Source organism: Hypanus sabinus, chromosome 3 (genome assembly GCF_030144855.1).
Source record: "Hypanus sabinus isolate sHypSab1 chromosome 3, sHypSab1.hap1, whole genome shotgun sequence".
In the NCBI taxonomy this organism is placed as follows: Eukaryota; Metazoa; Chordata; class Chondrichthyes; order Myliobatiformes; family Dasyatidae; genus Hypanus; species Hypanus sabinus.
Window position 1 is genome coordinate 17658388 of NC_082708.1, and position 14956 is coordinate 17673343.

Genomic DNA, 14956 nt, shown 5'->3' on the forward strand with positions numbered 1-14956 from the left:
AGTGAACTTCTGTGTTCAGGTTTGCCCTCTCTGTTATAGGAAAGATGCCGGTGGATTGAGATGGGTCAGAGGAGATTGAGGATAGTGTCAGGGCTCAAGGAACTGAATTGTAGAGAGCGATCGAGTAGGCATGGTATTTTATCCATTGAAATGTGGCAAAGTGAGACGAGATTTTTCAGTGGTGTATAAAATAATGAGGGGCTTAGATAGAGTAAAGGGGTACAACAAATGGGGGCATAGGTTTCAGGTGAGAGGGGAGGGTTTTAATAGAAATCCAAGGGAAAATGGTTTTACCAAGAGGATTCAGATTTGTTTGCTTATTGTGCTTTCTTTGAAGGATACAGTGAAATAAGTTGTTTGTGTTAACAACCACCAAATCCCAGGGTTGTGCTGAAAGCAGCCTCACATTCCGGTGCCAACATAGCATGATAACAATGCTCAGTGGAGAAACGCAGAACACAACAAGTACCAGCTAAACCAAAAACTGAAGAGATTCTGCCTCTGCTGGAAATCCAGTGTAACACACTCAAGATGCCGGAGGGACCCAGCAGCTTGGGCAGCATCACTGGAGAGGAATAAACGATCGATATTTTGGGCCAAGACCCTTCACCAGGACAGGAGAGGATGGGCGGGGGGAAGAAGATGAAATAATGAAGGGTGTCAGCCCAGGATATTGACTGTTTATTTCTCTCCACAGCCTGACCTGCTGAGCTCCTCCAGCATTTTGTGTGTGCAGCAGCAGAACAATCCCCCCGCCCCACCCAACCACACCCATGGACTGTCCTGCAAACACAGGATAGAGGGTGGTCAGTACATGGAGGGATGTGGTTGATGCAGGCGCAACATTTTCAAAGACATTTGGACAGGTACATAGTTTAGAACGGTGGTTCCCAACCTGGGGTCCACGGACACCTCGGTTATTTGTAGGGGTCCGTGGCATATAAAAAGTTGGTTAACCCCTGGCTTAGTGAGATATGGGCCAAATATGGGTCTATTTTAGATCCAAACATGGAAAGATGGGTTGAAGGGCCGGTTTGTGTGCTGTATGTCTCATTGTCTTTGTAGATGATAAAATACTGCTACTGCTCTGTACCAGTGCAGGACAGGGTGATTTCTTCTTCAGCCCATTACCTTTTCCACCCATCTGTTTCCAGCTTCTTATTTCATGTCCGCTCCCCCATCTCCCTTCTCACCTGGCCTCATCTATCATCTGATAGATTGTGTTCCTTCTCTTCACCCTACTTTCTTATTGTGTTTTCTTTCCCCTTCTATCATGCTATCACGTTTGCTGTTGTGTGCTAGGGCAGCAGGTTGAGGGTAGCAGACACCAACAGAATCAACAAACTCACTCGTAAGGCCAGTGATGTTGCGGGGGTGGAACTGGACTCTCTGACGGTGGTGTCTGAAAAGAGGATGGTGTCCAAGTTGCATGCCATCTTGGTCAATGACTCCCATCCACTCCATAATGTACTGGTTAGGCACAGGAGTACATTCAGTCAGAGACTCATTCCACCGAGATGCAACGCTGAGCGTCATAGGAAGTCATTCCTGCCTGTGGCCATCAAACTTTACAACTCCTCCCTCGGAGTGTCAGACACCCTAAGCCAATAGGCTGGTCCTGGACTTATTTCCACTTGGCATGATTAACTTATTTTTATTTAATTATTTATGGTTTTATATTGCTATATTTCTTCACTATTCTTGGTTGGTGCGGCTGTAATGAAACCCAATTTCCCTCGGGATCAATAAAGTATGTCTGTCTGTCTGTCTTTTCCAGTTCCATTGAAGGGTCTTGACTGTTTAGTCCTCTCCATAGATGCTGTCTGACTTGCTGAGATCCTCCAGATTTTTATGTGTGTTACTCTGGATTTCCAGCATCTGCAGAATTTCTGATACTTACGTCAAATTTTGAAGTCAAGTTTATTGTTATATAATGCACAAAAATGCACAAGAGTAATGAAAAACATGCAGCAGCATCACAGGACCATAATATTTAAGTTCAAAGTACATATATTGTCAAAGTAGGTACACTAAATTATTACAGACGAACACATTTGCAAATAGAAAGACTTAGGAACTATAGCTTGAGCCAAGAAAAGAGAGCTAGCATTTCTGTAAAAATTGTAAATTTATCAGCTATGGGAAGTTTTCCACAGTTCCCAGAAAGTGAATCATCACGTTTCAGTCATTTCAGTTTGATTCATATCATTCATCAGCAACTCCCACAATCCAGTTCATGCTTGCTTCTCACTGCTGCAAACAAGAAGAAGGTACAGGAGCTTCAGGACTCACACTTACCAAGTTCAGGAAGAGTTATTACCCCTCAACCATCAGGCTTTTGAACCAGATGGGGTAACTTCACTCAACTTCACTCGCCCCATCACTGAACTGGACTCATTTTCAAGGACTCTTCATCTCATGTTCTTGATATTTTATCACTCATTTATTAATTATTTGTTTTTCTTTTCCATTTGCACATTGGTTGTTTGTCTCGTTGAGTGCAGTCTTTGAGTGATTCTACTGTGTTTATTAGGTTTACTGTGGATGCCCGCAAGAAAATAAATCTCAGGGTTGTGCATGGTGACATATATGAAGTTTGATATACTTTGAACTTTGAACAATGACCAGTTGAGTAATCCCAGCGTTTATTACTTTTTTTGTAACACTGGGGAAATTCGGTCCCTTCATTTACATCTGTCCAAGCTGAGTCATTTAAAAAGTGACAGTTCCAATACCACCACACTGCTCTGGTAAACCTGACGCTGCAACATGCAGAATCTTCTGAATCTAAGACTAAAAATAAAATGACACTATAATAATTAACTTGCAGTTAAATACCTATATGACTAAAAGTGATACCTCTATCTTGCAGGATCGTTGCAATGACAGTTAGAGTGAAGAGTGTCAGACAGATGAAAGCAGCTTAAGCAACAGTGTTGCTTGTCCCCTGGAAATTGCAGGAGGTTTGAATTACCACGGACCTTTTTGAAAGAAAATCACAAGGTATATATAATATTTATTTATCCTTGGAGGGGAATGTGCTTGTGCAGTTGGGGGATAGCTTAGGGAAAGGGGTTCAGATGGGGTGGTGGAGTCAGTCCATTAGGCAGAGCAGGAGGGGAGCTCACAGCATTGTTAAGGGCCCCTCCCTTCCATCTCACAATCTCTATGACCTGCCATCAAGCAGAAAGTACCAGAGAACAAAGACTGTTAGGCTGGATAACAGCTTTTTCCCTCTCCTGAACATACTGCTACCACTCATTTCACATTAGTCGCATTATACTGCTGTATATTTAACTGTATGTCATAGATATACTTTACGTCAACTTGTAGATATACAGAATACAGAAAGAAGTTTATAGCAGGGAGCTTAACACCCAAGGATACATATTATATCGAAAGGACAGGAAGGAGGCAGAGAGGGTGCAGTGGCTCTGTTGTTTTAAAAAATAAAGAAATCAAATCATTAGAAAAGGGTGACATAGGATCTGAAGGTGTAGAATCATGGACAGAGCTAAATAAGCAAGGGTAAAAGAACCCTGATGGGAGGTATTTACAGACCACCAAACAGTAGCAAAGATGTAGTCTGCACATTACAATGGGAGATATAAAATGCATGTTAAAAGGACAATGTTGCAATAGTCATGGGGGATTTTAATTTGCGGGTAGGTTGGGCAAGTCATGTTCATACAGGATCCCAAGACAAGGAATTTCTAGAATGCCTGTAAGATGGCTTTTTAGAGCAGTTCGTGGTTGAGTGTTGTGCAATGAATTGGAATTGATTAGCGAAACCCTTAAGGGCCAGTGATCATAATATGATAGAATGCACCCTGAAATTTGAGAAGGAGAAGCTAAAATCAGATGTATCCGTATTGCAGTGGAATAAAGTGAAATACAGAGGAATGTGAGACAGCTTGACACCTTTGACTGCAAGGTAACACTAGCAGCGATGACAGCTGGAGTTTCTGGGAGCAATAGATACATCCCAAAGAAGGAGTATTCTAAAGGCAGAATGGCACAACCGTTGCTGACCAAGAGAAGACAAAGCCAACATAAAAGCCAAAGAGAGGACGCATTTTAAAATTTATTGGGGAAAATAGAGGATTAAGGAGCTGTAAAAAACTAACAGAGGCAACTAAGAAGTCATAAAGGAGGAAAAGATAGAAAAGAAGTTACACTTATGTAAAGTGTAAAAGTGAGGCAAAATTGGACCGCTGAAAAATGGGGGCAAGTGTATGGTCATGCACTTTGGTACAAGGAATAAAAGCGTAGATTATTCTCTAAATTTAAAAAATTTTAAATCTGAGATGCAAAGGGACTTGGGAGTCCTTGTGCAGAATTTCTTAAAGAATCATTTGCAGGGTGAGTCAGCAGCAAAGAAGCCAAATACAATGTTAACATTCATTTTGAGAGAGCTAGAATGTAGAAGCAAGCATGTAATGTTGAAACTTTTTAAGGCACTGGTGAGACCTCACGGAGTATTGAGAACAGTTTTGGGCTCCTTCTTTAAGAAGGATTTGATGACATTGAGAGGATTCAAGGCAGATTCACAGAAATTATTCCAGGATTGAATAGGTTGTCACATGAAAAATGTTTGATGGCTCTGGGCCTGTATTCACTGGAATTCAAAAGAATGAAGTGGGATTTGATTGAAACTATCAAATATTGAAAGGCATTGATAGAGTGTATGTGGAGAGGATGCTTCCTATGGTGGGGGTGTCTAAGACCAGAGCACCCAGCCTCAGAATAGATAGATGTCCATTTAGAATGAAGATGAGGAGGAATTTCTTTATCCAGCTAGTAGTGAATCTGTGGAAGTCAATGCCACATGTGGCTGTGGAGGTCAAGTTATCGGGTATGTTTCAGGCAGAGGTTGATAGATTCTTGATTAGTTAATCTAGCAGAGTTCAAAACTAAAACAGATTTTAGGTTAGAGATGAAAAGTTTAACATGGGTCTGAGTGAGTAGTTTTTCAAACAGTTGGCCGTGGGTATGATGAACAAGCTGCCAGAAGTGGAGGAGGCAAAGTTCAAAATCAATTTTATTATCAAAGTACATTAATGTCACCACATACAACCCTGAGATTCATTTTCCTGTGGGCATACTCAGCAATTCTGTGGAATAGTAGCTGTAATGTGATAATTGATGACCGGAGTGCAGAAGACAACGAACTGTGCAAAGGCAAATATGAACAAATAACAAGAGCATAAAATAACAAGATAAAGTGAGGTCATTGGTCGCAGGAACACCTCAATGGTTAGGCAAGTGAGTGTAGTTATCCCCTTTTGTTCAAGAGCCTGATGGTTGTGGGTAGTTACTGTTCTTGAACCTGGTGGTGCAAGTCCTGAGGCTCTTGTACCTTCTACCTAACGGCAACAGCAGGAAAGAGCGTGGCCCGAGTGGTGATCTCCAATGTTACATTTACAACATTTATTAGATGTGTGGGCAAATACATGAATCGGAAAGGTTTAGAAGAGAGAGATAGGCCAAATGCAGGCAATGGGACTGGCTCAAGACGTCTGCATCTGCGTGGACAAATTGACCCTATAACCCATCTTCACACAGGTCTGTGAAAATATACTTCCCTCACCCCAAATACAGTATGTCGTGGTTAGACAATCTAAAAATATGAACACTGGAACTGACTAATTTCTTTTTTTTTTTGGCTAAGTGAGACTATCAAACAATGCAAAATCAAGGCTGATGAATAGAGCCGAATTTGGAGATACATCTTTACCAAAGGTGGTGCTCCTTTCCTCTCTAGCCTGCAAGTCATCCTTGAGCGAGGTGTAGTACCTGCTTAGCCTCCACAACCACCCCCTCCACCCCACAGATGAGGGTCACGTGAAGCCATGGGAGCAGGTGGGGGATGGTTATCTGAGCAACTGGTGCAGATCACATCCTGGTTATGTGACCACAGACGCCAACTGGACGACTCCTGAAGAGTAGGGGAAAAGGTTGGGGTCACTCGTCTTGTAAAGATGCTGACAGAAGAAGGCAATGGCAAACCACTTCTGTAGAAAAAAAATTTGCCATGATCACCCACATCATAGGGCACATAACAAACAAATGATTTGGGGTTTAATGGTCTCATGAAGTTTTGTTTTGTTACTGCTAGAAACCAGACTGATATGGTGAGGAAAAATGAAAGAATAAGAAAAAAAAGCATGTTATTTTATTTTTGTTACTAACTCTCCACAACCAAATTATAGCTGAGCACTGGGCTCAGTTTCCAGCTCACTAGCCTCTGGTGAGAAGGTCAACCCTTGGACAGCCCATCTCCAAAGTTACGATCACACTTCAGCGCAGTGATGAGGGAGTGCTACATTATTGGGGGTGCTAATGATGCAGCATTCTCTCAACACCGGACTGAAATGTCAGCATCAGATTTAACATAGAACGTAGAACATAACAGAACTATACAGGTCCTTTCTGCTCATGATTTTGTGCCAACCTCTTATCCTACTCCAACATCAATCTAAACTTCCCTCTTACATGGCCCTCCATTATCCTATCATCTATGTGCCTGTCTAAGAGTTTCTTATATGTCTTTAATGTATCTGCCTCTACCACCAACCTTGACAGGGCATTCCACGCACCCACCATTCTGTATATAAAAAAAAATAAAAATTAAAATAATATATCTCTGGCAACCTCCCTATTTTCCTCCAATTACATTCGAATCATTTTAGCCATTCTCACCCTGGGAATTTGACACTCGTGTCTGAAATTCAAACAAGACAATAAACTTTGAATTCACCTCCCCTGTCACAACCAGGGGTCATTTTTAAAGAGTTTTTCTCAGTTAGTATGCAGACTCTATTTTCCCTTTCCTTAGTGTCATTTCGTTAATGTAATTTTCCTTGGATTGTCTGCTGTTTATGTCTAATTGTCTTTGCACTAGCTCTGGTTTTTTCACCACGTTTTGGGATCAGGGAGATTGCTAACCTATGTTTTTTATCACCTGTGTTCAATTTGGGATGATTTAATTAGCATGGTAATGTTAATGTCAAGGTTTCCTCTGTGCTCCAGGGTGTTTGTGGTTCCTTGTCGGGTGAAATTCAGACCGAGTTCTTCCGTATATCGTCAGTGATTTCAGTTCATCAAGTTTTTGTACAGTTTTCCTGAGCTCTTGCTAGTTTTACTAGGTAATTTCTGGGTTCTTTTGTTTGTTTGAATCGCTGAAGTCTCTGTGATTCCTGCACTTGAGTTTGCTAGTGATCCTCACATCCCCTTTCCTTGTGAACAAGAAGTGCACAAAACTGAAATTTATCACTTCATGTAGAAATTAGAGAAATGTATGAGCAAATTATCATTGGGAGATTGAGGGGAAACCTTCACTCAGGGAGTGGTGTGAGTGTTTAATAAGCTGGCAGTGGGAATGATGGATGTGGATTCAATTTCAAGATTTAAGAGAAGTTTGGTTAGGTGTATGGATGGAAGGGGTATGGAGAGTACAGCTCGATAAGACTAGGCAGAATAGTAATTTGGCACAGACTAATGAGCTATGTATCCGAAAAAATGCCAACATATGCTTTGTCCTCACTTCAAACCAGTTTGCTGCTGTAAAATGATGTGGTGTAGCAGGTGATATGTAAATGCAAGTTTTTCCTTTCCTTGATATTATTTTAGCTTGCCAGAGAGCTGCCATTAGGATTGATGACATTGAAATTTGCACAGTTGAAGAAACTTGTGGTTAATGATAAAAAGAAAAGTTTACAATTGATAAGAATCTGAAGCAGATCTCAATGTGCAGGAAATGTATTACATTTGAGAACAGGGGCAATTTTCATTTCACAAGTGACAGACCTAACAGATAGCATCAACTAAAACTCACCCTTAATGCTCGCATTAATGACCTGGGCCAGGCTGGACAGACAGTAACCTGCTTATGATCTCTCTCGAAAGCAAACAACGTTCCATGTGTAGAAGATGGCTTTTCTCCACAATCAGTTCTTTTCATGTTGAGGCACCCAACATTTGTAAAACTGAACTTACTCATAACTTTGGATGATCAAATGTAAACGTCCAGTACAGAGCAACACGCATAAAATGCTGGAGGAACTCGCAGGCCAGGCAGCATCTGTGGAGAAAAGTACAGTAGAAACTATGGGCCCAGACCCTTCGGCAGGACTGGCCTGAAGCGTCGACTTGTACTTTTTTCCACAGATGCTGCCTGGCCTGCTGAGTTTCTCCAGCATTTTGAGTGCGTGGCTTGGATTTCCAGCATCTGCAGATTTGTGGTTCAGGTGCAGTGCAGAGTTGAGTTCAGTTCTGGTTGCCTCATTATAGGAGGATTGTGGAAGCTTTAGAAGCTGCAGAGGAGATTTACCAGGATGCTGCTTGGATTGGAGAGTATGTCGTAAGAGGATAGGTTGAGCAAGCTAGGTTTTTTCTCTCTGAGAGGTGACTTCATTGAAGAATACAAGATAATATGAGGCATTGTTTGAGAAGATAGCAAACACTTTTTCCCCAGGGCTAAATGATTAATATGAGGGTGATTGGAGGAAAGGATTGGGTGGATGTCGGAGTTAAGCTTTTTACAGAGAGGTGAATGCCCTGCCTCTGTGTTGGTAGAGGGAGATCTATTAGGAAAATTGGTACGAAGCTCTTAAATAGGCACATGGATGACAGAAAAATGGAGGGCCAAGTAGGAGAGATAGGTTAGAGTAGATTAAAAGTTTGGCACAACACCGTGGCAAGGCTGTATTGCTGTATTATTCTATGTACATTATTAATGGCAAGGCCATGCTGTTATGCAAAGAGATCTCGGGGTCCAGGTCCATACCTCCTAGAAAGTGGCTGCACCAGTTGATAGGGTGGTATAGAAGGCAGATGGCATGTGTGCTTTCTTTAGTCAAGGCGTTGAGTTCAAGAGCCAGGATATTATGTTACAGTTTTATAAAAATCCACTCTGGCTGTATTTGGAGTACTGCATTCATTAGTTTGACACACTATGGGCCAGCAGGCCTGTTCCTGTTCTGTCCTGCACTCAGTTCTGTGTTCGAAAACTCGGCTGCCTAAATCCTCACCTAATAGCTTTTGTACTGATGGGCAGAATGACGTAATTCTGCTCTTGTGCATTATAATCTTACAGTTTTATGATTTAAAAGATGTCAGAACCCAGAAAGCTCACCAACGCCTCTACATCCAAAGGAGGCTAAAGAAATTCGGCATGTCCCCCTCAACCCTTATCAAATGTTGTCGATTCACCATAAGTTGCATCTTGTCTGGATATATTATGGCTTGTTATGGCAACTGGCAACTGCTCTGCAAAAAACAAAACTGTAGAGAAATGAGGACACAGTTCTCACACACAGTCACATAGATCAAGGCACAGTGAAAAGCTTATCTAGCAATCTGTTTATACAGATCAAATCATTACACAGTGCAGTGAGGTAAAATAAGATAAAACAATATCAATGTAGAATAAAGTGTAAAAGTTACAGAGAAAGTGTAGTGCAGGTAAATTATAATATGTGATATTACAATGCAGTAGATTGTGAGGACAAGAGTACATCTTGTAGAAGAGGTCCATTTAAGAGTCAGCCCATCTTCCATGGTAGTAGCTTTTCAGTAAAACTATGGACTCCAATCATGTAAGATGCGGCAACTTAGAAAAAGCCTTCTGAAAATCCAAATAAACAACGTCTGTTGACTCTCCTTTGTCTATCCTACTTGTTACTTCCTTAAAGAATTCCAACAGGTTTTTCAGGACAGATTTCCCCTTAGTGAAACCGTGCTGAATTCAGTCTATTTTTTATCATTAGACCATAATATATAGGAGCAGAACTGGGCCATTTGACGCATCAAGTGTGCCTCGCCATTTCATCACGGCTGATCCATTCTTCGTCTGAGCCCCAGTCTCCTGCCTTCTCCCCTATCCTTTCATTCCTCAACTTCTGCCTTAAATATAAATAAAGACGACCTCCACAGCCACTTGGGGCAAAGAATTCTGCAGATTCACCACTCTCTGCTTAAGAAACTCCTGCCCATTTCCATTCTAAACAGACGCCCTTCTATTCTGAGGCTCTGTCCTCTGATCCTAGACTCTCCCACAATGGGAGACATGCTCTCCATATCCACTCTATCAAGACTTGTCACCATTCCATAGGCTTCAATTAGCTCACCCCTCATTCTTCTGAATATAGGCTCAGAGCCATCAAATACTCTCATATGACAAGTCTTTCACTCCTGGAATTCATTCACGTGCTGGGACATAATGTCCATGGTTGACCTCAACCATCAGAGGCACCTCAGTAAATGAAAGAATTAATGCAATAATGAGCACAAAACAGCTGAAATGTGTAAGAGGGGTTTAGTTCGGGAACAGTGGAGAAATATCTGTCCATTTTGAGATGCTCAATGCTGCGATGATTCATTTCACATTTGTAATCACCCTTCGAAGTATCAAAGTTCAAACTAAATTTATTATCAAATTACACATATGGAGAGGGATGGGCTGCACCAAGACACACTGTACGATGAGCAATTACTGAAAAGATTGGTGCAAAAAGCCTGTTATGACGGCACCCCAATGACTTCACCAGGAGTTAAGGGCGCGCGCGCACACACACAAACACACACACACACACACACACACACACACACACACATATATATATAGTTAGGGTGGCTAAGACTGTTGCACAGTACTCTAGTAATTTTCTGTTTTATTTTAAATTATATCAAATCAGCCGTGATAATATTGAGAGGTTCGGCATGTTTGAGGGTCCTGGTGATTAATTCCTATCCCTGTTGTCTTGTCTCGTTGTGCACTCACGTGAAAGAACAGAGGAGTGAAAATGACAGTTATATTTTGATATGTATTGGTATAATCGGCAGTTATATATTTATATGTGGTAATTGATTTATTATTGTCACCTGCACAATACCAACATGAAAAATACAGTTGGACTCGAATGTGATTGGGAGATGATGAGTGAAATGCCGGGAAATGTAACTGGCATGGATGGGCGTTTTGGTCAGCATGGGGCAGTTGGGCAGGAGGGCCTGTTTGTGTGCTTTATGGCCCTATGTGCTGAGACACAGTGAAAAACTTTTGGTTGCAGGAACATAATTTCATCTATAGTAATATCTAAAAGACTTGCACACACACACACACACACTCACACACACACACACACACACACACACACACACACACACACACACACTCTCACTCTCACACACACACACACACTCACACACACACACACACACACACACACACACACACACACACACACACACACACACACACACACACACACACACACTACCATGTACAATCCTAGATTCGTTTTCTGTGGCCATTCACAATAAATACAAAAAAACCCAACAGAATCAGATGAAAAAAAAACTACACACAACCAACCAACTTGCAAAAGACAGCAAAATATACAAATACAAATGAAAAACAATAATAGATAAATAATATCTATTAATTTATTGAGACGCAGGGTGGAATAGACCCTTCCATCCCTTAGACCAGTCTGCTCCACTCAGCAATGCCAGATTTAACCCTAGCCTAATCACAGGGCAATTGACAACGACTAATTAACCTGCAGTCTTTGGACTGTGGACAGAAACTGGCGCACACAGAAATAACCCACAAGGTTCTGGGGGAGCATAAAAACTCCCTGCAGTAGCGGCGGGAATTAACCCATTGTGGTAAACTATGTATACCCCTCTGCTGACTGCTCCTGTGGCTCCTCCCACAGACCCCTGTATAAAGGCGATTGGAGGCACTGCTCCTCCCTCAGTCTCCGAGATGCCGTGCTCCCTTTTGCTGCTAATAAAAGCCTATTGTTCACCTCCCTTCTCCGAGAGTTATTGATGGTACATCACCCATGTCACTGGTACAGTAAAGCATTGTGCTAACCACTGCGCTATCATAGATAATATCAGTCTGTCTTTCAGTTAAATTTTCCAAGTGGATATAATTATTTTTTTCTCATGTTAATAGCAAAATATTGCTTTCTTTTGCGATTATGAAATATTTTTTAACCACACTTTCCTTTCTTTTCTTAGTTGGAAGATAAACCATCGTATTGCTGCTGCTAAGGGTCTCCTGGGGCTGCTTGGTTCCTTTCATCATGGCGGCACATGGGAACAAACTGGACAATGACACTCTGGAAATGCTCTCAAACCCAGCCATAAAGAACACCCTTCCTATCTTTTACCTCATCGTGGCTGCAATCAGTTTGCCGGGAAATGGGTTCTCTTTATTTCTGCTCTGTCGAACTCAGCCAAAGACGTCGTCCATCGTATTCATGATCAACCTCACCATCACCGATCTGATACTTGGCGCCTTCTTGCCCTTCCAGAGCATGTATCATTGGAAAGGGAACAACTGGACCTTTGGATCGAGCCTGTGTAGTATGGTCACTGTGTTGTTCTATGCCAACATGTATTGCTCCATCTTAACCATGACTTGCATTAGTTTGGAGCGTTACTCAGGTGTGGTGCTGCCAATGCACTGTAAGAGGTGGCGGATAACCAAGCACGCCATTCTGATTTGCTTAGTGATGTGGGCGCTTGTTCTTATCACTTTGCTGCCCCTGGAGATGAATGATTTGACTTATGAGGTTCAGGAGCTGAATATTACCACATGTTTTGACGTTCTGAAGAGAGACATGCTTCCGTCCAAAGCGGCCTGGGCTGCTTTCCTCTTCACCCTATTTGGAATTTTGTTCCTGATTCCATTTTGCATCACCGTGTACTGCTACATCCGAATCATCGCCAAGCTGATCAAAACCTCTACATCTTACGGGCATAAACAAAAGCGGAGAGCAATTTGTTTAGCATTAATTGTGCTCTTAGTGTTCATAACGTGTTTCACCCCCAACAACTTCATCCTTCTGGCCCACATAATCGAACGCATCTTTTACGAGAAAGGCATTTATAGTGCCTACAAAATTACGCTCACCCTGAGCTGCCTAAATAGCTGCCTAGACCCCTTTATTTACTACTTTGCATCCATGGAGTTTCGTAAGAAGCTCAGAGCATTTTTGCATTTGAGAATCATTTCAAGTCAAGGAAGTTTCACTGAAAACAGAAGGGAGAGCATTCTCTCAATGAGGTCAACACAATACCACGCCAATTTAGAGATGCAGGTTTCTCTGAGATCAACAAATGGATCAGTGTAGGTTAGAGGTGGCAGAAGGAAGGTTGATACTCTGCCAACTCCAAGTAAAATTAATCTGAGGGCAATATTATTTACCCAGATAAACAACTTTATAATTATCAGCAACAAAACCAATGATGCCAATGAGGATTTGTCCAGCTGTTTTGGTAGTAAGTTGATAAATCCAAAAATATGTGCCTAAGGTTAATTCCAAGATTTAGAATAACTTGAGCAAGATCATGGGGCTGGTTTCATCAGTTTACAGTCAAGGGCCCCACTTGGCAGCGACTGTCACAAGAAAGAAAGTTTGAGGGAAAATATGTAGTGATTCCAGTGAGAACTTGGTCAGTGATTGAAGGCCATTGTTAATGGAATCTGAGAAAGTACATCTCGATGAATGTAACTGTGGGACCATAGACTTAAGGCACTTGACTAAAAGGATGGGAGAGAAGATGCTGGGAACACTCTGTTCTTAAATTAGCGCCAAGGATTTTGGAAATGGCTCATTGTCAAAATAAACTTATCAAAATACATCATCATGTACAACCTTAAGATTCATTTTCTTGCAGGCATTTATAGAAGAATAAAGAAATACAGTAGAGTTTATGAAAAGCTATACACAAAGACTGATCTGAAAAGTTAACTTCACCTTCCGATTTTAGCCTTACCTGCTGTGCAGTTTTTTAAAAAATCAGGTTTCAAACTTTTATGGTATTATACTATTTGGCATGTTAGTGTCGTTCTCAGGATTTCTCAGATGCAAGCCTTCAGAAGCAGTGTGAGCATGTTGACAGAATTACTTTGCACGACAGCAAGTTCCAGCAAGTTGAAATATCTTTCCCCTGTTAAGCACAAATTGCAGAATTCAAGCATTCAGAACAATCAAACAAAAATAAAGCAAGGTACTGCAAATTAAACTAATGCTTCAGCACATGAGTTAAGCAAGTATGGTCGTGCATTTCAGCTGCTGCTTTTATAAAAATGTGAATGTTTGTTATTGTTGCGTCCTGATGTGAAAATTGCATCAAGTAAACTATAATGACGTGAGAAGATCCAGTTGTGAACTTGGGCATCTTCCTAGTGAAGTGCTAGTCAAAAGGGTGTTCAAAGTCATGAAGAGTCAGTAGAAATCATGGGGATTTGCTCCCATTGACACAAAAGTTAAGAAACAGTTGGTGTAGATTTAAATACATTGGCAGGAGATCTGGGGAGATGAAAGGTAAAGCTTATGAACAGAATGAGTGGTAATGATGTGGTACACGTTCCTTGAAAGGATGGTAAAATACAGAAACAGTTTTATTATCAGTGACATGTCGTGAAACAAGTTTTGTAGCAGCGGCATAATGCAATACAAAAAAATCTTTAAGTTACAATAAAAATATTAAAAAATAAATATTGTTACCCAATGTATAACAAAGTAAATTTTATTGTCAAGGTCCGTGTGTATCACCATCTACAACCCTAAGATTCATTTCAAGTTTAACACTGGAGATTGTCAGCAAAGCTATGTGGACCACGGGCAATAATTTTAAATATACTTTTAATATTAAAAAATATCTTACAACCCAGATTTGTTTTAAGCATTACTAGCACGCACATTATTTACTGTATGATGCTCTCTTACTCCCATAAATACTGAAAAAATGAAATAAAAAGTAAGAGACTTTCTCATTGAAAACAAAAGAAAAAAATAGCTATAACACTAGAAGGATCAGATTATTGTAAAATTCCCAACTGCAAAAATAACTTTTAATCTTTGTTTGATATGCTTTTTCCTCTGCATTCCTTGGTACAAACTCCTGTATCTTCCAATGGACAGCATCTGAA

At 41.0% G+C, this 14956-nt stretch overlaps 1 protein-coding gene across 6 annotated transcripts in view; it reads left to right on the plus strand.

The window, feature by feature from the left end:
* p2ry8 (P2Y receptor family member 8) overlaps nt 1–14725 on the plus strand; it is a 50132-nt gene extending 35407 nt beyond the window's left edge. For 4 of the 6 annotated variants that reach the window (XM_059963783.1, XM_059963786.1, XM_059963784.1 and 1 more), the window contains 2 exons: nt 2873–3003; nt 12034–14725. In XM_059963783.1, coding sequence (XP_059819766.1) covers nt 12099–13151 — 1053 coding nt within the window. In that variant the 5' untranslated portion in view covers nt 2873–3003; nt 12034–12098 and the 3' untranslated portion in view covers nt 13152–14725. Of the gene's footprint in view, nt 1–697; nt 867–2872; nt 3004–12033 lie in introns of all 6 variants that reach the window. The other 2 variants (XM_059963785.1, XM_059963788.1) reach the window with 2 other exon arrangements.
* The last annotated feature ends 231 nt before the right edge of the window (nt 14726–14956 follow it).